The sequence below is a fragment of the Mirounga angustirostris genome, unplaced genomic scaffold (genome assembly GCF_029215605.1).
Source record: "Mirounga angustirostris isolate CCGP_5_RB_7025 unplaced genomic scaffold, mMirAng1.0.hap1 SCAF_5, whole genome shotgun sequence".
NCBI classification, from domain to species: domain Eukaryota; kingdom Metazoa; phylum Chordata; class Mammalia; order Carnivora; family Phocidae; genus Mirounga; species Mirounga angustirostris.
This window is the reverse complement of record NW_026991713.1, coordinates 45,951,214-45,977,923: the sequence shown is the minus strand read 5'-3', so window position 1 is coordinate 45,977,923 and position 26,710 is coordinate 45,951,214. Positions and strand designations below refer to the sequence as shown.

The 26,710-nt window shown below is 39.1% G+C and overlaps 1 protein-coding gene across 1 annotated transcript in view; it reads right to left on the bottom strand.

Moving 5' to 3' along the window:
• The window catches only part of PTPRR (protein tyrosine phosphatase receptor type R), a 240,307-nt gene extending 214,161 nt beyond the window's left edge, over positions 1 to 26,146 (bottom strand). Inside the window, exons 1-2 of the mRNA XM_045872961.3 lie at positions 25,410 to 26,146; positions 783 to 1,081 (exon numbers count right to left, since the gene is read on the bottom strand). Coding sequence (XP_045728917.2) covers positions 783 to 1,081; positions 25,410 to 25,467 — 357 coding nt within the window. The 5' untranslated portion in view covers positions 25,468 to 26,146. The remainder of the gene's footprint in view (positions 1 to 782; positions 1,082 to 25,409) is intronic.
• Between the last annotated feature and the right edge of the window lie 564 nt (positions 26,147 to 26,710).

The window sequence follows — 26,710 nt, the reverse complement described above, 5'->3', positions numbered from 1 at the left end:
CCTCCTGTTGTGACCTTAAACTTAAGAGGCACTGTAGTCTAAACAGGGCGTCAACCTCAGCATGTATTTAAGCTGTGATATCTCCATAAATTGGGAAACTCTGGCCTGGGTTACATACCCTAAGAATACAAGCAATGGAATCACTGCATCATCTTGATTAATAAAGGCTAATGCCTGCTCAGGGATATGAGGAATATTATCCATCAATTACTCCCAAACCATCTTATTTATTCCAGTGACAGAAAACTACCCTCCCCACACACAACACCCCTTCCTTTCAGTGGTCTCTTCACTTGTTACAATTTGAGACAAGTACCCAGAGATCTTCAGGAAGTACTATTTGTTTATATAAACTGAGACTTAGCCTATCTGCTTAGAACAGATTATCACAGAAGACAGAGGCTCAGTGCAGAATATTATCTGCTGTAACTGCAAGTCCTTCCTAAAGCCATTTTTTATTCAAATATTTATTAAGTACTGTGCAGTGTTGGTGGTATAGTGGTGAGCATTGCTGCCTTCCAAATATTTATTAAGTACCCACATGTGCCAGGCACTGCGCTCTGCACAGAGCATACGACAAGGTTTCTTATTTCATGGGCTTACATTCAAGAGGAAGCCAAAAGACAATAATCAAGTAACAAAAAAGAAAAGACATATCAAGGAATGAGAAGTGCTGGGGTAAAGAATCATTGAGATCCGATGATAACTATTCACCATTAGGTTTTGTTTTCAAGCAACAACCACAGAGGAAAGTATCAGCGTCAGCATAACGCAATACTTACCACCACAATTACATTTGCTGCAGGGATTGGAAGGTTTTCCACTTCAAGATCTTGACCAGCCATGGCCAGCAGATTGAGAGATGGGTCGTATGCAGGTCTAGGAAATGCTGAATTAACAATTTGGTGCTGTTCGTTTATTTGCGTTTTAGAAGAGGAATGGTAGCTATGTTTATATATCTTTTGTGGAGTTATGTCCAGGCTCTTCTCAATGTCTTGTGAATGGTGATAAACGAATGCTGGCTTCCCACTCTTCTTCTGATGAATTGCCACGAACTGATCATTATTTCCTGAAAAGCACCCTGAAACGAGAAGGCGAAAACAAAAATCAAAGACCTTCACTGAGATGAGTAGAAATATCTGATAAAGAGAATTACCCGTCTCCAGGCAGCTTTAACACTTGTGAAGAATTTAGATAAGTTGGTCTCCACCTTTTCCCCTGCTTCATTTTCCCACAAATAGAACACATTTGGTGGTATGGAGGCATCTCAGAGACTTTGGGTAGACAGAAGTGGGTATAGTTTGAAAAAGTCCTATTTATCAGATATTCTTATATGTCTTTTAGTCCAGAATTTCCTCCTTTATATACAATCCCAGGTCTAACACCCAGTTGAGCTTCTATTCCTGAATGTCCTATCTGTTCCTCAAATAACCATTTATGTAATAGTTAAGCTTTCCTCCCTTTAATCAATAGCCTTTCATACAATTCTTATTTTATACTTATTTTATCTTGCTTATAGTTAGCAATGTATAATTTTTTTAAATGCTTGTAGAATATTTTAAGCTGAGGACAGAAATCTGAGGAGACTCATTATGGTTGCAACTTCCAATTCTGTAACAACATCCATTCTCTCCTTCTTACTCACTAATATGGCTGTCCAGATAACGAAATACGTTCACCTTTATTTCTTCTGTTAGGTAAATATCCATGGACCTGAATAACTCTTTCTCCTATTTGTCATTGGCCACAGGAGGAAAGAGATAACATGTACACGTAAGCCAAAAGAATATCACTAGGTCAAGCATCAATTAGAAAAGCAAACTTAAGGGGCCTGGGTGGCTCAGTAGGTTAAGCAGATGCCTTCAGCTTAGGTCATGATCCCCAAGTCCCGGGATTGAGCCTTGCATCAGGCTCCCTGCTCAGCAAGGAGTCTGCTTCTCCCTCTCCCTCTGCTCCTCTCCTGCTCATGTTCTCTCTCTCTCTCTCAAATAAATAAAAAATCTTAAAAAAAAAAAACAAAGAAAAGCAAACTTAAGATCTTCTATATAAGATGATCAGCAGAGTAAGCAGATCACAACATAATAATGCCACCCACATAGTGCCTAGCAACCCTAGGCACCCCAATTTTCCCTTGGTATGTTGATGGCAACAGTAAGCTGTACAAATACTGTCCTTAGAAAATTCCTTACCTCTTTTTACAAGAATTCTGGGATGCCTAGAATTCTTACTGAATATTTATAGTAGAGGAACTGCTAGTTTTTATAGCTTTTGCCCTCCATCAAGCCTTTTGTGACCAGCATATATTTCTAGCCTCTTCAGCAATTCTTCCTGAAATATGCTTTAAACTTTTGCTTAGGGATATAAAGACAGGTGATTTTTTAGTCAGCTTCAGTGCTTTTTTTCCATGATGGAACAGACAGTTTGGGAATCATCTTTGGGTACCAGTGACTTTAGCCTTTCAAATCATTCAAATCACAATTATATTTCATGTGAATTCTGAAATAGTAATAGAAACTAATCATCATATCTTCAGTCCTGAGTTTGTTAATAGACTATAACTTTTTAAAAAGCATACCAAGCTACCATAATTTGCCAAAGATGATGACTTGACAGTGATGACCTTGAAATACCTATAAATTTTGTTTCTCTGATAAGAGTTCTTCAGATTTGGAAATGAAACTGTCATTAGGAACATGTATAATTTATGAAATTCAGAACAGGGCACTGCAATGTTATTATTCTTGCACTGTTTTATTAATGGAGAATGGTGCTAAAATGTTTTAGATGTATATTGACTTTCTGACCATGAGATGTTCCTTTAGAACTTTACTAAAAGGAATTAACTCACTAATACTACAGTGTCCTGGAAGATTTTCTGTATTTCTGAAAAGAGAGCTCTTTCTTCCTTCCCTTCTTAGAGAACTGAATCTAGGGGCGCCTGGGTGGCTCAGTAAGTTAAGCACCTGCCTTCGGCTCTGCTCCTGATCTCAGGGCCCTGGGAGGAGCCTCACATCACTGGGCTCCCTGCTCAGCAGGGAGTCTGCTTCTCCCTCTCCCTCTGCCCTTCACCCCTGCTCATGCGCTCTCTCCCTCTCTCTCACTCTGGCAAAGAGCAACAAAGAAGTGGTCAACTTGGAGTTAAGAAATAGAATGGATGTACTGTTTTTATCTTAGTTGGCTTAATTTTTAATACTCCTCATTTAAAGATGGCCTGTTGTTTTGGGAAAGGCATACTATCTGCTTGAATGAATTTGGGTTTCTCACCTGAGGGACTGGCCCTTCTACCAAAAAGAGGAATCTATAATGTTCAGTAGCATGAAAACTATATCTGCCACAATAGTGCCATTAAAATGGGCATGTTAATAAAGATTAACATGCAAAAAGACAGGGCCTTACAAGATTTAGGAAGTAAAAGATAAAATAGTGGGGAATGAGGAATTTCAATAAGAAAGAAAGAAGTGCTTACAGCTTAGATACGGCTTAGATCAGAGAAGGCAGATATATGAGGAGAGATGAATAAAGAACTGGGAAAGTTACATAATCATCTTCACTCTTTCTTTTTTTCTGCTATCAATCACAGCAAATCTTGTCAGAGCCACTTTATTTAAATAAGATAGGTTAGTGCAACCAACAAATGTCTCTTGTGCTAAAACTGGCCTAAAAGGAAAGGTGAAAAAAATCTAATTTTAAGTCCAATTGTAACACAATTAAAATTTCCCAGACTTACCCAGTTGTGTATGGGGAAAGACTTACTCATGCCCTGTCCTTAAATAACGGGAACCCAGTTGGCAGCATGATATTAGGAACCCCACCATAACCATTAGGCAGGAAAAAGTTTTTCAAAGTGTTGTGCTTAGATCCCTGCATCAGAATCACCTGGGATATTAAGATGCAGAGTCCTACATCCCAGCCTAGAACTACCAAAGCAGAATCTCTGGAGATGTAGCCTAGGAATCTGGATTTATTACTGAATTCTTCTCACATTCAAACTCTGAAGCTGAGGACCACTGAGCTAGTATCTGGAATTAGTTTTGTCTTCTTTATCTTCAAATGCCACCTCTCTATTGCCTCCTTCACTTCAGCATTATGAATATACTCAAGTAAACAATTCAGTAATGTTAAGATTGAGATGACTATTAAATATCAAACTTCTGAATTAGACATTTAATAGCTAAGTGTGTAGATCATGGTTGGAGAGAGAGAAAGATAGATTTGTGAATCACCCAATACAGATAAAATTTAAAGCCAAGTGACTGCATGTTGATGATGAAGAGAAGACTATGTACGACAGAGCACTGTAGAATTCAAGTATTTTGAACCAGGGAGCTGAATGAAGGAGCCAGCAAAGGCAAGTGAGAAGAATGGTAAGAGAATAGGAGAAAAAACAAGAAAGAGAAAAAAACCTAAGAAAGAAAACTTGTTTTAGAACCTGTATGTATTATAGAGTTTTAGACAGAGGCAACTGAAAAATCACTCTCATAGTGATGTCTCTAGAAACAAGTATATAAATGCAACTTCCATGTGTTGCCATGGAAGATAAGTCCCACTGAAGACACACTCATAGATTTTAAAAATTACAAAGCACACTGAGATTACGGTCATGAGAGACAGAAGATGGAGTGGGAAGATTCTCACCTAAGAAAGAATAAATAAAAGAGAAAAATAAAGGAGGCTTTACAATAAGTTAATTTAAAACACCCAAAGAGATAAAAGAGGAAAATAACAGGAATTTAAGGAAAGGGAATGGGCCTCTTTCAATCCAGGTGGAAAGCATAGAAACAAAAAATATAATAATTGACAAAACTCAATGTATAGGTTATATAGTAGACTAGACCCCACTGAACAGAGATTCAGTAAATTGGAAAAGTTTAGGTAACAATACAGAAAGCGCACAGAGAGATTAAGAGAGGAGATGTGAAAAAGAAGGTGAGAGATTATGGTAGACGGACTTTACAGATCACTCTGTGATCAATACCTACCAGCATTTACATCCTTGTATAACCCCCTCCCACTGAGAGTGAGCTGGATCTCACTCGAGACTTTTAACCAACAGATAATGGCAAAGGTGATGGGCTGTTACGTCCTTGATTAGGTAAAAAAGAGGTGACTTCTGTGTTGTTAGGAGACCCTCTCCCGCTGACTTTGATGAAGGAAGTTGCCTTGCTGGAGAAGTCCATGTCAAGGCGGAGGCTTCTAGCCAAAAGCCAGGAGAGAACTAAGGCCCTCAGGGTCACTGATTCCTGCCAACATTCATGTAAATGATCTTGGAAGCAAATCCCTCCTCAGATGAGCCTTCCTTTAAGAGCCCAGCCCAGGCCAACACTCTAATGGAAGGGTTATGAGAAACCTTGAAGCAGAGGTCCCAGTTAGCTGTGCCCAGATTTCTGACTCATGGAAACTGAGAAACAGTAAATGTGTACTGTTTTAATCTATTACATTCTAGGGTCATTTGTTATACAATAACAGTAAACTAATACAGAGAGGCTGACAGGTACTAAGTCATTGAATACCTTTACTCAAGAAATGAAGCATTAGAGAAATCGAACATTTTACAAAATTTAAGGAGGGAAATGACAAGATAAAATGTCTATTTCTGAAAGATTCCCTAGCTAGACAAGAAAACAGATTGGAAGGAAGTGAGAGTAAGTGCAAAGGGACCAGGTAAAATATTTTAGATGACAGGAGAATGGCCCAGACTAGGTGGCAGGAGAGGGATGGAGCCGAGGTGAATCTAGTTGACAGATGAACCTTCCTACTCCAGGAGATTCATATATGTTGTCTACCTTGGATTCAGCTGCCTCTGCCTTTCATAACTCCTATATATAAATTCCCCAACTGACCAATGTTGACTCATAGGCAGGGACATCTCTGTACCTCTATTCAGCAGGAAGATGTTACAGAAGATAAGACCTTCCACTCTCAGCAACCTTAAAGATTTACGGGTCAAAACTGTTGGGCAGAAGGGGGCGGGGTGGAGATGAGAAGGAGAACAAAAGCAAAAAAAAAAAATGTAGATAAAAATTTGCAGACCATTGATAAATATCTGAGACATTCAGAGTATAACACTCCTCAAGGAACTCAGGGCTACCTTAATGTTAATGCTTTGCTAGAAGCAAAAAGCAATCTAAAGCAATCTTAGCTTGACAACAGCCGAAGGAAAATCCCTTTAGAGACTTCCTTTATCTCTGTACCACCCCCCCAACTTAAAAGTATATAATCAATTGCTCCTCACAATTGCAGTGCAGCTCTTTCTGCCCCAGGGTCGTGTCCCTGTGCTTTAATAAAAGCACCTTTGTGCATTGGGAAAAAAAAAAAAAAAAGACACTGGAATTGACAAAAAAGAGGGAGGGGGGTGGGGGAGAGGAGGAGAAGTATTAATTCAGTGATTGAGTTAATGTTCTGGGAGGGAACCAACAATGGGGTTTCAAGGGTAATTTTGTTTCTAGTGGGTGACTGACTATATGGGGGTGCCTTTATTGAGATAGAGAAATGTGAGTTTGTGGTGCCTACAATATATGGAAGCAGAAATATCTAGAGAGCAATTATATGTAAATGAACTCAAGAGGAAGCTCTGGACTAGAGATAAGTGCTTAAAAACCATAAGCAAGCTGATGGAAAACTGAGGGATGAGACCACCTAGGAAGAGTTGTGGGTGAAGAAGAACCAGAAGTCTGCAACCTAGACCAGGAGAAGCCCATACTGAAGAAGCAGCTGGAGATTGTGGAAGTATGGAAGGCATGGGAAGAGTGCAACAAGGAGTCTGTGCGGGGCAGTACCCAGTGTCAGAGAGTCTGAGAATTCAAACAAGACAACCCTGAACATTTGCATAGGGTTTACTTACTTAAAATTCATCAGTGGACATCTGAGCCTGGATATTCAGAAGACCAGATTCAACATGGAAAAGGCTTGAGGATAGCATTCTAGAAGCACTAAGCTAACCATCTTCCCCTGTTGAGTCCTTGAGCAAAAATAAAATAATTTTAAAGGATTTGAAAGGGTATGGAAGATTCAGAGTCTGGGTAAAATGGGGCAAACACAGCCTGCCTTGTTGTTTACACTGAATAAAACCTGGGACAAAATGCATGAGACAGCTATTTGAGGACTCTGGAAAATAAATAGTAGCAGGGGGACTTCAAAGTTCCACAGCATCAGCAGGGAGTTTACCATCTCCCCTGTCTCCCCCGGTATTCTCTAGTCAACCGTAGTGGATGCCAGGGTGCAGACAAAGACAGCTTCAGGAAAAACACTCTAAAACACTAGTTCTGAAAAACGGAACTCATAATGCTAAAAGAGGCTGCAGGGATCTTTCCCCATTTTAACTCTCTCTTTTCTCCATTTGCCATGCCCCACCCCAAGCAATGTCATGGCGGCAGTGGCCTTGGTCATGAATGAGAGCTTACAGGACTCAAAACTCCGCAAGAGGGGAGCCTTTCTTCCTCTCGGAGAAGCTACCATTCTAAGAGAGTGGAACCAACTGTCACAGCTTTTTCCTCTCTCCATCGTCCCCCCACTTGACCCTGGACTCAGATGCAGTTATAGAAATACAAGAAGCTCACTTCAACTATAATGATACAGATAGATTTAATGTGAAAGGATGGAAAAAATACGTATCATGCAAACACTAGTCAAAAGAAAGTCACTATCAGACAACACAGACTTCAGAGCAAAGAAAATTACCAAGGACAAAGAGACACATCACATAATAATGTAATGTACATAATGATGTAATATATATAAGAATATATAATAATCCTAAGTGTGTATACACCCCCCCAAAAAAAGCATAAAAATACATGAAGCAAAAACTGACCAAAGTGAAAGGAGAAGTAGGCAAACCCACAATTATAGTTGGAGATTTTATCATTCCCCTCTCAATAATAGAACTAGTAGACAGAAAATCAGCATTGGCAAGGTTATAAAGGAACAGAACAACATCACCAACTAACTGGACTTAACAGTATTTATAGAATGCTCCAACCAAGAACACAGAATACACATTCCTTTCCAGTGCACATGGGACATTCGCCAAAATAGACCATATCCTGGGTCATAAAACAAACTTAGACATTTAAAAAAACTGAAATTATACAAAATATATTCTCTGGCCATAATAAAATTAAACTAGGAATCAATAATAGAAAACAAGAATATTTCCAAGCACTTGGAAATTAAACAGCATACTTCTAAATATCCTTGGGTCAAAAAATAATTACTAAATTAGAACATGTTTTGAACTTAACTGAAATGAAAATATAACATCATAATTTGTGGGATGCAATTGAAGCAGCACTGTTTAGAGGAAAATTTACAGCATTAAATGTCTTTAATAGAAAAGAAGAAAGATCTCGAATCAATAATCTAAGCTTCCACTTTAAGAAACTAAAAACAAAACAAAACAAAAACAGAGCAAAATAAACGCTAAACATGCAGAATGAAATTAAAAATTTAAAAGCAGAAATTATTACATTGAAAATAGGAAAATACGGGTGGCTCAGTCGTTAAGTGTCTGCCTTTGGCTCAGGTCATGATCCCAGGGTCCTGGGATGGAGCCCGCATCAGGCTCCCTGCTCAGCCGGAAGCCTGTTTCTCCCTCTACCCCTCCCCCTGCTTGTGTTCCCTCTCTCACTCTCTGTCAAATAAATAAAATCTTTAAAAGAAAATAAATAAATTAATTAAAAAAGAAAATAGGAAAATAGAGAAAAATCAATGAAACAAAAGCTGATTCTCTGAGAACAGTAAAATTGATTAAACTCTAGCAAGACTCACAAAGAAATAGAGAAAACACAAATTATTAATATCAGATAAAAGGAAGGCTATCACTACAGACCCTGCAGACATGAAAAGGATAATAAGGAAATACTATGAATCATCCTTTGCATATAAATTCAACAACTTAGATGAAATGACCAATTCCTCAAAAACCACAAACTAATGTAACTCACACCCAAGACGAAATACAGATCTCAAACTGTCCTAACATTATAAAAGAAATTAAATGTCTACTTAAATTTTTTTTGAAAAAAAGATCTTCAGGATCAAATAGTTTTACTGGCAAGTTCTACCAGACATCTAAAGAAAAATATAACATCAACTTCACAAGACCTCTCCCAGAAAATAGAAAAGGGACACTTCACAAATCATTTTATGAGGCCAAAATTATACTGATAACAAAGCCAGAGAAAGACAGTACTAAAAAGAAAACCATAGACCAATATTGCTCATGAACACAGATGCAAAAATCCTCAACAAAATATTAGCAAATTGAATGCAAAAATAATACAATGAGTAATATACCATAACCAAATGGGGATTATCCTGGGAATGGAAGGCCTCTTCAATATTTGAAAAGCAATCAACATAATCTACCATGTTGACAGTCTAAAGAAGAAAAACATTATATGAACTGATGCAGAAAAAGCATTTGACAAAATTCGTATCTATTCATAGTTTTAAAAAAGCTAGGCAGACTAGAAATAGAAGAGAATTTCCTTTAAAAAGGCATCTATAATGGGGCGCCGGGCTGGCTTAGTCAGTAGAGCATGTGGCTCTTGATCTCAGGGTTGTGAATTTGAGCTCCACATTGGGTGCAGAGATTACTTAAAAAAAAAAAAAAAAGTTTAATAAAATAAAATGTATTCATAAAATTTTTAAAAAATAAAAATAAATAAAAAGGCACCTACACTAATACCCGCAGCTAACATTATGCTTAATAGTGAAAGACGGAATGCTTGCTTCCCATCCTAAGATAGAGGACAAAGCAACTATGACATCTTACCACTTCTGTAAGCCATTGTATTAAAAAGTCCTAGTCAGTGCAATAAGACAAAGAGAAGAAGTGAAATGCATACACACTGGAAAAGAAGAAATAAAACTGTTCTAGTTGCATATGTCATGATCATCTGTGTAGAAAATCCCAAAGAATCCACCAAAATCTTCCTAGAATTCACAGGTGAATTTAGTAAGGTTGTAGAATACAAAGTCAATCTGCAAAAGCCAATGGCATTTCTATAAACTAGCAATGTTCAATAGAAAACTGAAATTTTACAAAAATTTATAACCATTCTAAAAAATAAAATACTTAGGTGTAAATCTAACAGATTTTGTATAGGATATGTATACTCAAAATTATGAAATCCTGAAAAACAAATCAAAGAAGACCTAATTAAATAGAATGACATACCCTGTTCATGAATTGTAAGACTACATAATGAAGATGTCAATTATCCCCAATTAAAATAAAAATCCCAACAGAATTTTTAAATAGACATAGTTATGCTCATGGATGTTTAATCAGATTAAAACAGCCCGTAAATCCCCTAGACTTAGAAACTCTGGTGGCAACCCTCTCAGGTCCCCTCCCTCCTCAGTAGCTTTGTACTATCACTTTGCTGTTGCTCAAGAAATCTTGCTTTGCTGCCCACCACTCTATCTGGTCTACCTCTTCATTCTTCCAAGAGGCATGACCCAGAACCACGGGCACCAATGGAAAAAAATCCTGTGACACAACTTTAAAACTTTTTGAAGATAGGAGAAACTCTTCATTACCTTAGGGTTAAGCAAAGAGTTCTTGGATAGGACACCAAAATCATAATCCATAAATGAAAAAAAAAATTGATAAACTGGCCTGGATCAAAATTTTATACATTTTGCTCTGTAAAAGACAACTGTAAAGAGAATGAAAAGGCAAGCTATAGAGTGGGAGAAAATAATTGTAAATCACATATCCAGCAAAGATACGTAATCAGAAAACATACAGAATTCTCAAAACTCAACAGTAAGAAAATAAACCAATTTAAAAATGGGCTAAAGTTGAACACTTTGTCAAAGAGAATACACAAATGACAAATAGGTACATGAAAATCTGCTCAATCCTATTAGCCAATAGAAAAATCTATATTAAAACTGTGATAGGATACCACCACACACCTCTTAGAATTGCTAAAATGAAAAATACCAACAATTCTCAGTACTGGAGAGTCTCTGTAGGAACTAGAAGTCTCATACCTTGTTGGAGGGAATGCAAAATGGCAAAGGCCCTATGGAAAACAGTTTCGCACTTTCTTATAAAATTAAATATACATTTACCAACAATCCCACTTCTACATACTTACCCTAGAGAAATAAAAACTTATATTCACACAAAAATCTGCAAGCAAATTTTTGTGCCAGCTCTAGACATAACTGGCCCCAAATGGAAACAACTCAACTGTCCTTCAGTGCGTGAGTGGGTCAACTTTGATACATCTATACATTGGAATATTACTCATCAATAAAAAATAATGAACTATGGATCAATACAACTTGGATGAATCTCAAGGGCATTAGGCTGAGTGAAAGAAGACAGTCACAAAACAACACATACTGTATGATTCCATTAGATGACATTCTTGAAAAGATACAAACTATAGTGATGGAAGACAAATCAATGGTTATCAGTACTTAGGGGGCGGGGGTGGGGGACATAGCATGAAGGAGTTTCAGGGGCTGAATGACCTTTTAGGTATTGTGGTAGTAATTACATGAATCTACACATGTATTAAAATTCATAGAACTATACACTCAAAGAAGCCAACAGATTACACTATGTTTTGCAAGCTACTTTTTAACTCAAAACTGTATCAAAGCATCTTTTCTCTAACTGCCAATCTATATAGTTAAAAAATGACTGATAAATTTATAGAAGGTAATTCCAGTGTGTATGTGGGAGAAAGCTAGATTTAATTGGAAAGCAAAGTGGGAGATAAAGTGGAAACAACAATGTGGACAACTCTTCTAACAAATTTAGGTGTGATAAGAGAATGACAGTGTGTTATCAGGAAGGGAGAGTAGGGTTGAGGGATTTGGTTTTTTTTCAAGATAGGAGAGATGTGAGCACTTTTATTCCTTAAAAGGAAGAGCCAGCTGAGGAGTGGTTGAAAATGTAGGGGAAAGCAGGTGACATCATAATATTCATGAGCTCTTCCACAAGACTGGAGGAGTTGGGATTCATTGAACAGGCAGTGGGGTGAACCTGGGGTTGGAGAGAGGTATTTCTTCTGTTACAACAGGAGGGAGGGGGAAAGGTGGGAAAATCTGGGATGTTAAGGGATCTGGTGGTAGAGGTTGAGCAAGTTATCTTCTGATGGTTTCTATTTTCTCCATGTAGAAGTGAAGTCATCTCATAAGAGGAGGACAAGGGAGGAAAGATAGTAAGCTTCAGGAAAATGGAAAAAGACTGAAACAGTTGTAAAGAACCGAGAGATAAAAACTAATGATGTAATGTATGGGGATTAACATAAGAATAAAAAATAAAAATAAATAAAAAAACAAAGAACCGAGAGATAAAGTTGATTAATGTGTAGGAGGATTCCTCATCTTCACTGAGAACTCAGTCTGTTTCAGCCCATAAGGGATAGGGTGTTTAGTAAACAGCTTGTCAAAGATACTCATCTGCATTTAAAATGTAAGTACTTTGACCATAGAAGCAACACTTACATGCGAATAGCCAGTTTTGATGGTCTTAAAATTCCATGATTTAAATTTCATTTTGGACAGGCCTTGTAATCTCTGAAGAGATCTTTAACAGAGAGAAATGGATGAAATTACAATGTTAAGTTAGAGTATGTTGTGATTCAATATTTCAGATTCAATGTTGGTAATTCTTAGATGCACAGGGTAGAATTGCCTTGCCCACACCCTCTCAGGATAAATCTTTGTATAGCAAATGTTTAAATCAGTGTCAGTAACTTGTGAAAGGAAAAAAAGGATGAAGCAATGTTCTCTAAACAGACCTGAAAAAGTGACCAATCAAAAAAAGGCAACTTTGTTCTCTGATCATTTTGTGAAAGGATAATCACTGTTTTTAAAGCATTGCCAACACTTTCTTCTCTAGAAAGTGGATATAAATGGATAACATCAGGGAAGTCCCTCGGGAATTTCTACAAGAGAAATGATAAGGCTCTCCTTTGATTTGTAAATGCCTCTCAGAAAAAGTTAAAAATACATAGGAGTACTAGTGATGGCTTATATCACAGATGCCTATTAATAGTAGTCAGGAAGGAAAGAAACATACTTTTTTAAAAAGCCGTGGACTGGGCGCCTGGGTGGCTCAGTTGGTTAAGCGACTGCCTTCGGCTCAGGTCATGATCCTGGAGTCCCTGGATCGAGTCCCGCATGGGGCTCCCTGCTCGGCGGGGAGTCTGCTTCTTCCTCTGACCCTAACCCCTCTCATATGCTCTCTCTCTCTGTCAAATAATAAATAAAATCTTTATAAAAAAAATAATAAATAAACAAGGTTTCATTGGGCGCCTGGGTGGCTCAGTTGGTTAAGCAACTGCCTTCGGCTCAGGTCATGATCCTGGAGTCCCGGGATCGAGTCCCACATCGGGCTCCCTGCTCGGCGGGGAGTCTGCTTCTTCCTCTGACCCTCCTCCCTCTCATGTGTTCTCTCTCATTCTCTCTCTCACAAATAAATAAATAAAATCTTTAAAAAAAAAAAAAAAAAGCAGTGGACTGGGAGGTAAGGGACCTAGATTCTAGTGCAAGACGCCCCCCACCATCACCATCTATATGAACTTGAGCAAGTCTCCTCGGAGCTGAGCCTCAGTTTCTCATCAGAGAATGAAAGTGGTTCTTGTAGATCTACAACTAGATTACAAGGCCTGTGCCTCAAGAAAAGAGAAGCTCCAATTCAATTAGAGTTTGCATGATGCTGGTTTTTTCTAGAGAGATACATTTTTCCATAAGCACAATAAACAAGTACACTGATTTTCCATAAGTAAAATTTAAAAAGTTACACCTAAAGCTTTATAGTTATACTCACTTTTCCAGTTTCTTCTGATGTAATGAAATGATGTTATGTTTTTGCTTCATGTAAGACAGCTAAGATTGCTATTAGCATCCAGTTCCCTTTAATTAAATTTGCTTTCCTCCATATATCCTTTCATCAAAGCTCTTGTTGCATCTTCAAAACCCTTCCTTACAGAGCACAACTTACATGTTATACGAGAGGGAGATAGTGACCCTTTGTAATTTATTACTTTGTATCCTCTGAAATTTGTGATTTTTTTTTTACCTTCCTTTTAAATTTAAGACAATAAATGTCCAGACTATAGGCAAGTTCCAGTTTATAATGTTTTATTATGGTTTAGAATTTTTCCAAAAAAGGACGAAATTACATAGATAGCATAAACATTCATGTATCAGAAAGACTCAAAAGGCTGTTTTTCACTTTGTTCGAGTTTTGTTTCCAGACATTAAGGGTGTCATTCAGCTCTCACCACTGTTCTTTCCAAATGTCCAATGTGTACTATGACTGACAACTACTTCTCTCTGGGTCTAATCAATTAGATCAATAGACCAAGTACAATAAAAGACCCTTTGGGAACTTACAGGGGCAGGGATTTCCAGAAACAATATCTTTGGATGTAAGGAGGCCAATATTAAAATATTAAAACTACTCTTGTAGTTGTTCTGTAATTCCACTGGTAATGTTAACACAATACGTCACCACAATACTCATCTCCAGCTATAAGGACCCACAGTAACCACCCTGAATCTTCCCAATGAATACCGCAGTCTTCCCGACATGAGACGACCGAGGTCTGTTAGTATAACCTCCCATTTAGAACATATGATCAATCCTACCAGTCTTTTAATAGAAAATTACACCAGTGTTAGAAAGAGTCCATTATGGCTCTATCTATAACGCCAGTTTTATAAAATTCAGTTTGTATGTCTTAGTTACATTCTAACAATATACATATATGTATGTATGTATATATTTTTAGGTACACACATTTGTTTTGTCTTGTATCCTGACAACAAACAACCAATTTGACCAAAAAAAGGTTCATCTTCAAATGAGCAATTATATCATAGAGTAAAAAAAAAAAAAAAGAGAGAGAGAGAAATGAGAGTTTCTACAAGATAATGATTGAATTTATAAAAATTGTAAACCATTATGGCCCTCCACCCCCAGAAGACTTGGACGAGCTTGTCATTGAAGGAACACCTCCTTCCAGGAATGGTTTTCCTAAAATCTATTCTGTGCACTGGTTTCTAGGATGTGAAAACATAATCCCATGAGGAGGTGCTGTGTCATTCTCTAAGACTATTTAAATGTTTCACATGTTTGGCCAGTGATGTGTCTAGTATATCTATAATAAAATTTTTTTTTTAAATACGAAAGTAATTAGTCTATTTTCATAGAGCTGGCTCTATTCTTCTCTATGTAGGAGAGGATCTGAACTGTACAAGAATAAGGAATGATTTTAATTAAGGCATCTTGTAAACTTTTTCTGCATATTCTTTGATATAAACACTCCTTCACATTTCTTCAAATATTCCATTTGGAAATGTAGTTCCTACTCCCACTTCCAACCCACTGTAACTACTTACTTCTTCCTATTTACCTTATCCACCCAATGTTAAGCTGTGCAATGGCAAACTCTATTCGGGAGTCACAGAAGTGACTGTCATTTCAGGAAAAATCCACTGGGTGCCATGTGCTGGTGGCAAAATTACAATGAGTGAGTTCCATGTTTCTTGATTTCTGCCCATTTTTAATAGAGTTATTTTTCATTGATAAATATACGTTACAGAGTGGAACATCCTACAATTAGGACAGTAGCCTTTGGGACAATGTGACTAGCATAAGTCATACGGAAGGAATGGGTTTGAGACCAATGGACTCAGACTCTGCCTGAGGAAGTGAGATTTATGTCGGTTCAGACAGATGCAGTCAGATGCCCCCCAGTTCCTAAAGAACTGAGTTGAAGATTATTTGCAGGAGAGGTCGACAGGTGTGAGTACTACTGTCTCTTAAATTCTACACAGTCTTTAAGAGAAGAACTTCATCAAGATATGCCCTCTGGGGAAATGCAGAAGTAGAGAAAAATGATCATGTGGCTGAGAAATACCACCCTTTGCAGAAATCATGGGAATTGAGTTCCACATGCACTCGCTGAGTAATAAAGCAGTGCATTTGTAAAATCTTTTATACTTCAGTTATTGTTATGCAAACAGCTAAAATATTATTATTTATAAATATAGAGATTATAAACTATTCCCATCATTTTTAAAAAAGATTTTATTTATTTGTTTTAGAGAGAGTGTGCTCCTAAGTGGGGGGAGAGGGGCAGAGGCAGAGGAAGAGAAAATCTCAAGCAGACTTCCCGCTGAGCAAGGAGTCCAAAGGGCTCCATCTTGCAACCCTGAGATCATGACCTGAGCCGAAACCAAGAGTCGATGCTTAAGCGACTGAGCCACCCAGGTGCCCCATTTCCATCATTTTTATAGTAGAGCTCTCCAGATGACTTGAAAACTGGGATCCAATAGCAAGACAAAGAAAAAAGTAAGTGTTTCAAGAATAATTCTCACAGATTAAGAATTATGTTAAAACATAGCAAAATGAACTTTAGAAAATACAAAACTTAAAATATTGCCATAGTAATGATATTCCAGAGATGTAAATGCCTGGATATTGGGGCAGGAGGAGGGTGATGAAGGAAGTCCCCAGTGGCCACTTGAAGAGATCCCGGCCCTGGTCTCCTCTGCCTGCATTTAGGGATTTGGAGGGCACTTGGTAGGTGCATAAGTCAACACTTCCATTCCATTCTTAGTCCTTTCCTTCATCATTTGAAATTAGTATCACTGGCCTAAGGCACTGCTCTGTCATACTTCTTTGAAAAATGAACATCTTCTGGCGAAGGACCACGCAATTAACAGCTATTCTTATCCGGAGTAGAAAGTGCTCCCAGATACCAGTTAACCATTTGTCACCCATCCTCTCCTACCCCAATCAAATAATACCTAGCACTTACATGGCAATTACTAAGAGTGCTATTTACATACATTGTCCTGTTTAATACACAACTCTACAGTTGTATAGTATATAACCTCCATTTTAAAAAAGAAGAAATTTTTAAAAAATAAAATAATAAAAATAAAAAGAGAAAATTAAGGCTTAGAAAGATTAAGTAGCTTGCCCTAAGTTACAGAGCTGGAAAGTGATCGCGTGTGGATTGAAGCCCGATCACAATATCCATGCTCTTAACTACTACGGTATTCTGCTAAAGATTATCTAAAAATATGGCATTTTCCCCTTTATTTCAATTTTCTCTTAACTTCTTTCCTTAAGCTATTTCATTTTCTTCCAGGGAGAATAAAAATACTGTCTTGAATCAACAAGGCAAAGAAAGTAAATTGCTTGTAACTTAAAACCACACCTTCATATTAATGGATTGATGGCCTTTCAAACTAACTCACCATATTGTGTTCGGCACTCTTTGTTTTGAGCATCCTTCCCAGTAACCCCGTGATCGGAGTTGCTCGTAGTGTTTGATTTCCCCTCCAGGGTCCATCAGGAGTTGGAGGGTTACTATAGCGAAAGAGCAGCAGAGTCTTGCTCCGTACCTGCTGCTCCAGGGGCCGGTGGACACTCTTACTCTGTGTTCATTTTGTGCTCTTTTCCAAGGAGCAGTAGCTTAGGGCTGCCTTAATCCATTCTGCACATTTAAGTCAGGACATGGACACTGCTTCAGGTCTGAACTAGGAAAAAAATAATTCATGTCCTCACTGAACTCGGCATTTACTTCAGTGCAATTAAACATATTGATCTAGATTGCTGCATCATGTAAACAATTATTCTTGCTTTGTTTTTGGTCCAGGTGGCTGCAGTTTTAATGGACACCAGCATCTTAATAAATTGAAATCAAATGAAGATTTGATTATGAGGAAAGTCTCAATAGCCTTACAAGTAAAAAATTATTTAAATGGAAAGTGTTAATAATGTTCACAATACAAATTTACTAATTGTCATTCTGTGGCAAATATCATCGCAATAACAGACACTTTATGGTGATGTTATTTGTGGAAAAGGAATTAGGAAATTTGATCTTAAAATAATAATTTACCATTAAATATTTTTTCAAAGCTATTAAAATCCTTTATGCTGGGAAATAACAGTGTAACTCTGAGTGTGTCAGCATTTGTAAGTGCTCTGAAAATGAAGAATGCACTTATGGGCCAAGTAGGATCTTTCAAAATCCCTTTTTAAAGGGAAAAATGGCTTTTTCTACCTTTTGAATTTGACTTGGTAAACAGCTTTTAAAAGATTTAACAATAAACTTACCATAAAATATGACAGTCATGTAATCATTAGTACTAATGGTAGTAAATGGGTTTTGATGTGTGATCCCATCATCTCATAAAAAGTGACTTTTTATAATTCATAAACTAGTCTCCATTCTTCAGATGTGAGCATGTCTCCCTTTAGGTGTAGTGTTTTTCCATCAGAAAAAAAAAAAAAATGTGTGGTATCCCAAAACTTTATGGTTCTATAAACACTTGGTCTACATATAAAAAGAGAGAAAGAAAATGTACATAACCATCCAAATACTCCCAAATTTGCTGTGATGGTTTGTTTTTTGTTTGGGGGAGGGAAGGAGGACTGGATTATTGGGGGTCTTCATATATTGAACGCACTTATTCACACTCCCACCTGATTCTGAATGGGTGAGTGGCTCACATTTGTTATTCCGACAGAGATGATAACCAATCAGTAATTAGAGGGCCGAGTTCTGGGTCTATTCCTTAGTGCACAACTATCATGCTATGTATCCTATCTAAAATAAAGACATTCATGGGGCGCCTGGGTGGCTCAGTTGGTTGAGCGACTGCCTTCAGCTCAGGTCATGATCCCAGGGTCCTGGGATCGAGTCCCGCATCGGGCTCCCTGCTCCGCGGGGAGCCTGCTTCTCCCTCTCCCACTCCCCCTGCTTGTGTTCCCTCTCTCGCTGTGTCTCTCTCTGTCAAATAAATAATAACAAATAAAATCTTAAAAAAAAAATAAAGACATTCATGTTATTCCCATCCATCTAGTACTAGAAACTCATACAGCAATGTCTAACTAGGTGGAGTTCGATACACAACTGCACTACAACTATCGTCATGCCCATGGTGCACAAACTTATCCTAGAGACTATGTTTCAATGAAAGCTTTTCTGTCCCATTTTGATTTCTTTGTAACCAATACATGTAAATTGGATTGAGAGCAGTAGCAAAATCAATTCTACTCTTTACGGTTATGAAGATGAGATGTAATCTCTTCATCAGTGTAATTTAATTTATTAGAATTTATTTTGCCTAATACATCTGGAATGTATTTATTCATTCATTGAACATTTATTGATGGCATACGAGACAACAAGTACAGTTCTAGGAAATGGAATTAGGAAAGACCCGAGAGTAGAAGACTCTGTCTTGCTAATGAGTTTGGGTTTTATTTTAAGAAAGAAGGAAATAGCTGTATTAAAGAATTTCACAAGGGAAGAACATGATCAGATATGCTTTTTTTAGGGTTTTACCTCTGGCATTTTCATGAAGGATGGATTTGATAAGAGGATAACGTAAGATACTATATGAGAAATAAGGACCTACCCCAAGGCAGTGATGTGAACACGGAGAGTGGAGAAGACTTAGTGACCTTATGTATGAAAGCAGCAAAGGAGGGGTCCAGGATGAGTTAACAGTTTCAGGCTTGTGTGATTGTGGGGGATCTTGGTGTTATTCACAATGATAGGAAATATAGAAATAAGAGCAATTGTGATGGGAATGCTGAGTACTAACAGACAAATGTAAGATGCTCGTGGGATATCCAGTGACTCCTAGGTAATTATAACTATGTGACTGGGGCTCAGAAGAAATATCTGAGACTAAAATACGGATTTAGGAATCTTTGACATGGAGGTCTGAATATAATCATCCAGGGAGATTGTACCGAGAGGGAAATAAAAGGGGGAACATAAATTCTAGAAAGCACTAACCTTTAAATACTACTCAGAGAAGACCTAACAGTACAAACTGAGGAATGGCTGGAGAGATAAGAAGGAAGCTAGGAAGTAGAGGTTATCCAATGGAAATCAGTGAAGAGAACTTTCAAAATTCAGAAAGAGATCAATTGGATAAATGCTGTAAATATTCACTGGTAAGAAAAAGGTATCTTAATTAGATTCAACATCTCATAAGTAGGACGATAGGATGAGGACTGGAGTTGGTAGAGAAATAGATGAGAAACAAAAAAGAGAAGGCCAAATGTGGACAATGCATTCCAGAATTTTTACAAGGCACACTCAGGGTATGATCTCCAACAGAACACGTCCTATCCAAGGTGACAGGAGTGTGTGATGTTCAGTATACATATATGTGTGCCTCTTACGTGCCAAAGAAGTAGATAGGTTTGTCCAAGTGCTTTAAATCCTGCTTGTAAATTAGCTGTATGAATCCTTTTATATCACTATCGCCATTCCTACTTGTATATACAAGGCATTTCACTAAGAACTGAAAATATAATGAACCAGCAAGGCATTTGAGCTGTACAGCATCTGGCAATCAATTTGAAGGACTTTGCCACTGAGTTGATCTGTAGTTCTGGTCTCTTGCAAGCCCGTCCCATGTTGTCCTTAAGTTCACAATGGTAGAAAAGTCTGTTTGAGACAGTATATTCCCTGGGCATGTGAGCTCCTAGGGAGGAACCTGAGTTTTAGATAAATGAGCTCTGTTGAAGTCCATTCTAGAAGTGGCTAAGTTGACTAAGTGTGTCTTGCATGGGTGCCAAGAAGAAATTAAATGCGAAAGGGGAGAGACCAGAAATATCACTGTGTTGTTTCTATTTATTCAATATATCTTTTTAAATCTTTAGTAGCTTTTATACCCGGCATTGCCCCAGGTGCTAGGCTGGGCAAGATCTGCAATAGATACAGCAGTAAACAAAACAGACAAATATCTGTGCCTTCAAGGAGCTTTCATTTCAATGGGGAATGGAGGAACCACAATACACAAAGCAAATAAGTTAAATATATGATATGGAAGTTGGTGAAAAACCTCTGGGAAAAAAGTAAAGCAGGGAAGGGATACTGACGTTTTTGGGGGGGAAAAGATGAAATATTAAATAGGATAGTCAGTGAGGGCCTCCCTGAGAAAGTAATATTTGAGTAAAGGCCTAAAATTAAGGGATTAAGCCATGGAGATACTGGGGAAAGACTGTTTCAGGCAAAGAAAAAAGCAAAACATATGAAGGGGGCAAGTCCCTGGAATCTTTTTAGAACAGCAAGGAGACCAAAGCGGTTGGAGAGAGACAAAAAAGAAGAAAGTAGTGAGAGATGATATCAGAGAGATAATGGGGGAGGAGAATACAGTAGAACCTGGGCTAGCGTAAGGATTACGTTGAGTGATTCTGAACAGGAAAAATGGATTCTGGAGTTTCCTGAGAGAAGACATCTTAGAATCTTCAAGAATAACATTATTTTCCTACCTATCAGTCTACCCTTTCGTTTGAGGGTGGTGCTCCTGCAAATGACTTCCCTGATCCTCTTGGTCTCACCGTAGGAATCTTTCTTTGTCAAAGACTAGAAAACTTGACTATGCACTTCTCTGACAGAGAAGGTGCATCTGCAGAAGACACATCAAAGGCAGTCTTTGTGCCATCCAGAATGCTCAATGGGAAGAACAACGTGAAAATTGGAAAAAACCTTCTACAGAGCTTAGGGAGAGAGTAATGCACTGAAATCACGTTCTGTGTGTTTTAGCAAACCATGCATCAGAAAAAAATAAAGCTTTTACATGCGAATTTTTAAGATATTCCAAGACCTTCACTCCTTTGCAACTAAAATACTACCTAATAGATATCATCGCCTGAAACAGAATATAGTTCTTTGGGTAAAGAAAGAGAAAAAACACTGAAGGAAAGAAGTTATCTGTGGATCTTGGGGTACCATCAATATTATTGGGGCACACCTTCTTGGATATTCCTGAAGTAGTCTTTTCAACTGCAGTTTACCTATTACATTGGTTCAAAGAAGGAATGAAGAATGAGGACAGCTAGGGGCACATGGGTGGCTCAGTGGGTTAAGCACCCGACTCATGGTTCTGGCTCAAGCCATGACCCCATGATCCCATGACCCCGAGATCATGGGATTAAGCCCTGCATGGGGCTCTGCACTCAGTGGGGAGTCTGCTGGGGATTCTCTCTCTCTCTTTCTCCCTCTGCCCCACTCCCCTCCCCCTTCTCTCTCAAATAAATAAATCTTAAAAAAAAAAAAAAAGAATGAGGACAGCTAGGTAAAAAGGATTTGACACCACTAACTCTATGGTGGTCTTTCCTATTAGAACCAGTATACGATTTCATACAGTATTCAGTCACAGGTCTGAAAACACTGGCTTTCATCCTGACTAGGCTGTTAACTGGCTCTTTACTATTTAAAGTAAATACTGTCAGGCGCCTGGGTGGCTCAGTCGGTTAAGTGACTGCCTTCGACTCAGGTCATGATCCTGGAGTCCCGGGATCGAGTCCCGCATCGGGCTCCCTGCTTGGCGGGGAGTCTGCTTCTCCCTCTGACCCTCCCCCCTCTCATGCTCTATGTCTCTTATTCTCTCTCTCTCAAATAAATAAATAAAATCTTTAAAAAAAAATAAATACTGTCTACCATTTACTGGAACTTAGTTTTCTTACTGGAATAGTAAGCAGTTGGATGGGCAACAACTACAACTTTCCTTGTTAGGGAGATCTATGAAAATGAGCTGCCGTGGAAAGAGTTGAGTCCAGGTTATTGAACCAGCTCTATGCGCAGTAATTTATTAGGATTATTTTACCTTGAGATGTTAATTACACAATATTGTACCTCTCTTCCTCTTTTTGTTCTCATAGACATTACAAACAGACCACAGTACTTTTCCCTATCGAGCCCGTTGGTCAGGGTTGGTCACTATTTATTTATTTATTTATTTATTTATTTATTTATTTATTTATTTACTTGCTTGCTTGTTTGTTTATTATTTTGCACAGTGTCTCAGGCAATCACAGCCAAATAATTGGAGATGGCACTCAAGTTGAAAACAATTTGCTATCCTATCATTAGGGGAACAATCATAGGGAAGGCAACAGTTCCTAGCATAACTGAGAAGAGCACTTACGTCCTGTCATCCAATTTCTTCCATCCCTAAAGGGTTCTAACATGTCATCAGTTCCACCAAAGTAAAGTAGTTGCTGGCACCCTGAGCATAACCAAAATGGATCAATTATCTTTTTAGTAAAGAGGACTACAAAGATAGAATTCATTTCACTTCTTTATGAAACCCACTTCTAACCTGAGAGGAAAGAAACAAACTCAGACATTCAACAAGTAGCAAAATCAATGACTTCTTGATCTTTGTCCTCCCACGCACTCACTTTCTTATTACCCAAATCTACAGGAGCTTAGATCAAAAAGTGTGTGTTTGTTTCAGTTCCAAAGAAAAGTCCTAACAATGTTATTAAATAACTGTGATGAATTTTAATCTGATGACAGCTTGTGACCCACAAATTGCTGTTTAAAATTAAAATGCATTCAAAATGAAACTGGCAAGACAACCACAATATTAAGCTTGCAATCTGCTGTGAAAAAACACCTATTAAAAGCACGATATTAAATATGAATATAATTAATTTCCATATAGCATCTTGCAATTGAAATCTGAAAATGATAGCCCATCAATGCATTGCCTTATTAATTTCAAATTGGATGAATATTTTTTCAAATTAATAAGTCAAAGTAGAGACGGATTGGTTTGTCTTTGGTAATACACACTTTGGCAGAGCTCCAGGTAAAATCTAGGGCTACAGACTTCTAGGTTTCTCCTTTGATGAACAAAAGCCCTCTATTTTCCTCATTCCAAATGTTCAGCTACAATAAATTTAGAAATGTTTTCCACCTGCTTAGTTTTAAGTTTATTTATAACTTTTCAGCTATAATTACTCAAGATATATTAAATGGAATCTTTAGAATTTCTTATACATTAGTTTTTAAAAAATAACTACACTGACATTTTTGATAGATCAGCTAAATCATTCCTAAACTTGTAAGAATTGAGGCTTTAAAAAATTTTTTTTGGCAATGGATGTTTAGTGTTAGCATTAAACATAATAATGTAAATAAAATTCAACCCAATGTGTATTTTTTCATCCCAAGTTTCAACATTTAAAGAACTATATACGGTAATAAAATGATGCATTTCAGCTGTTTGCAAATAATTTAATGACCAGTCATAGCTATTTGCTAGTTTTCAAAAGGTGCCAAAGAACTATTGAAAATTTCACAATAAAACATCATAATTATAAAAATTAACATGTATACTTAATTATAGACTTAATATTCCTGTGCATGACTTGTTCAAGAGGTTCAGAATCCATTAAAATGGCATGGGCTAGAAATAAGAAAGTACCATATTTCACTCTCATACACATAGGAAAGGAACTCACCCACTCCTTTTTAAAAGAGACCACAAGAATTGTAATTTTGCAGCCATTATTTTTATTCATTACCCCTGGGACATAATACATGCTCAATAAATGTTAGCTGAAGGAATGAATGAATATGTGTGACTGGGTGACAAGCAAATTCCGGTAAAATATCTAGTCTTTGCTTGCTACAGGGCTACTGCACGGACAACTGCTGTCGCAGTAGGGTGCCTAAAATCTCTGCCATATTCTATTTTGGTACATGTGTGTGTAAAAATGATAAAGGATTCAGTCCAGCAAGTCCTCGCATTGCACAGAGGCTGCATGTATCCAAAAAGCAGGATCTGTAGTGACATTGCATATAAAATTCCCCAGGTACTCCCTAAGGTTTGCTCCCATTCGAAATCTAATATTGCTTCTGATATCAAATATATATTGGGGCACAGTCTCACTGTCACTCTTGGCTAGTCCTCACCAAATCTGTCCCAGGGACAGTGCCTACCCTGGGGTTGTCAGCCTTAAAACTGTGATTGGGTTTTTGTTTGGTGCCCTCGGACGCTGACCATGATGCTGAAATAGAAGAGGGGGTCCTATTTTAAACCTTTCCTTCCTCTTATTGGCTTAGAAAATTCGAGTGACAAGAGCAGGGGCCAAAGGAGCCTGGAGCGGCATCATTAACGTGAACCATGTATTTCGATCTTTTGGGCGGAGATGTGGTCCTTCAGGTTGCAACCAATGCATCTCTGTGAGCTCTCGCTAAACCCAGGGACCTTTTGGATGAAGCCGCTGCAGTAGAAAAGGTTACATCCAGCAGGATGTCTTGTCTGTCTCCTGAAAAATTGGCTGTCAAGTGCATAGCCTAGAAACAGGATCAGGGAGTCTAGATGGAAGGGAAAAGAAGGGGAAGGAAACCCGTGTTCATACTGAAAATGTTCACTATTATTCGTACCAGGTAAGGACAAATCAAGAGCTGATTTTAGCTGAAGTTTTCAGCCTCAGTCTTCCAACAGGTGCACAACTCCCTCGCCCCTTGCCTGTCAGTACTGTCCTGCTTTCTACGGCTTTCTTGGCGAGGCAAGCTTTTCCTAGAGTCGTCAAGCATGTGCAGTTTCCCATCTCATCCACAGCTCCAGCTCTACGCCCCGCAACCCCTTACCTGCAGCGAGAAGATTAAGAAGCAGGCACAGCGCAAGGAAGCCGACTGCTGTCCGCATAGTGCTTGCATTGAGCGGTGGAGGAGGAACTCCGCCACGACCCCACTCGAGGCAAAGTGTGATTAGAAAGAGCCACCGCCGAGGGTCCTCTGGTCTCCGGGTTTCATTCTGGGTCCCGGCTGGGTTTGCAGAGCGGTCTGTGGCGCCCGCAGAAGCCCCCACCAGCTTCGCCTCCCGAAGAGAGGGAGAGAGGAGGGGGAGGAGGGGGAGGAGGCGGTGGCTGGGAGGGAGGCGGAGCAGGGCAGGGGCGAGGCGCTCGGCGGCGGCTACTGCGCGGCCTTCTGGAAGCCCGCAGCGGCGGCGGCGAAGGCGGGGTGGACTCCCGCGCCAGCCCTGGAGCCCTCCGCGCGGGGCCAGCGCAGCGCCAGCGGCAGCCAGACGCGCCGCGCCTACTGAGCATGCCCAGCGCTGCCCGTCGCGCCGCACGGAGTTTCGAAGTGAAATTCCACTTCTCCGGGTCTTTGTGGCGGCTGCGAGGCGGGCAGGCTCCTCCGCGGGGGGCTGGCTCCTCGCTGGGGGACGTCTAGCGGTGGTTATTAGCGAGAGTCGGTCAACGACCTGGAGGTGGGTGGGGAGGGATCGACGAAGGCCTGACTGGAGGACCCAGAGGCCCTCAAGACCCACCCGACTCCTTTCCTCTCCACGTGGACAGAGCTCCCGGCTGGCCGGAGAGTGACCAGCCTCCTAGGGCTGCCTGCAGGAATGGAGTATTCCGTGGTATCCTCCGCTTGCTGAGCTTGCCGAGCTTGCTGAGGACCCGCCGCGGGTTGCCTGGGAAAACGTTCCCCAGAGCACCTGCTCAGCCCCCTGCCTGGGGTGGGGTGGGGGGGAGGGAGGAGGGGTGTGCCTTCTTCCTAACAGCTCTCCCCTTCTCTTTCCTCTCTCTCCAGCGCAATCCCTGTATTTAAACTTTCTCCTGACTCAAGCCCGAAGTCTATGACCATAGTGACAGAAAGAAGTCAGGCCATCCTTTTAGACTAGTAGGATATATCCATGTAATTGAGGTAATCATCTTTAGTCTCCATTTTACTTTCTAAGGTAAAAGGTAATAGAATCACCTCTGTAACTGGGCTCCTCTGGTCCAGCTCTGTGTCCCTACAGCAGTCTGTTTAATAGAGGTGGCCCCCCGTCCCCATCCAAGACTTTGTAGTGTGGAGATCCTTATATTAGGCTAGTGGCTAATTACTCCTAATCATAAAGACCCCCCGGCCAGACCTCTCCCTTAAACCATCCCAGGAGCCCT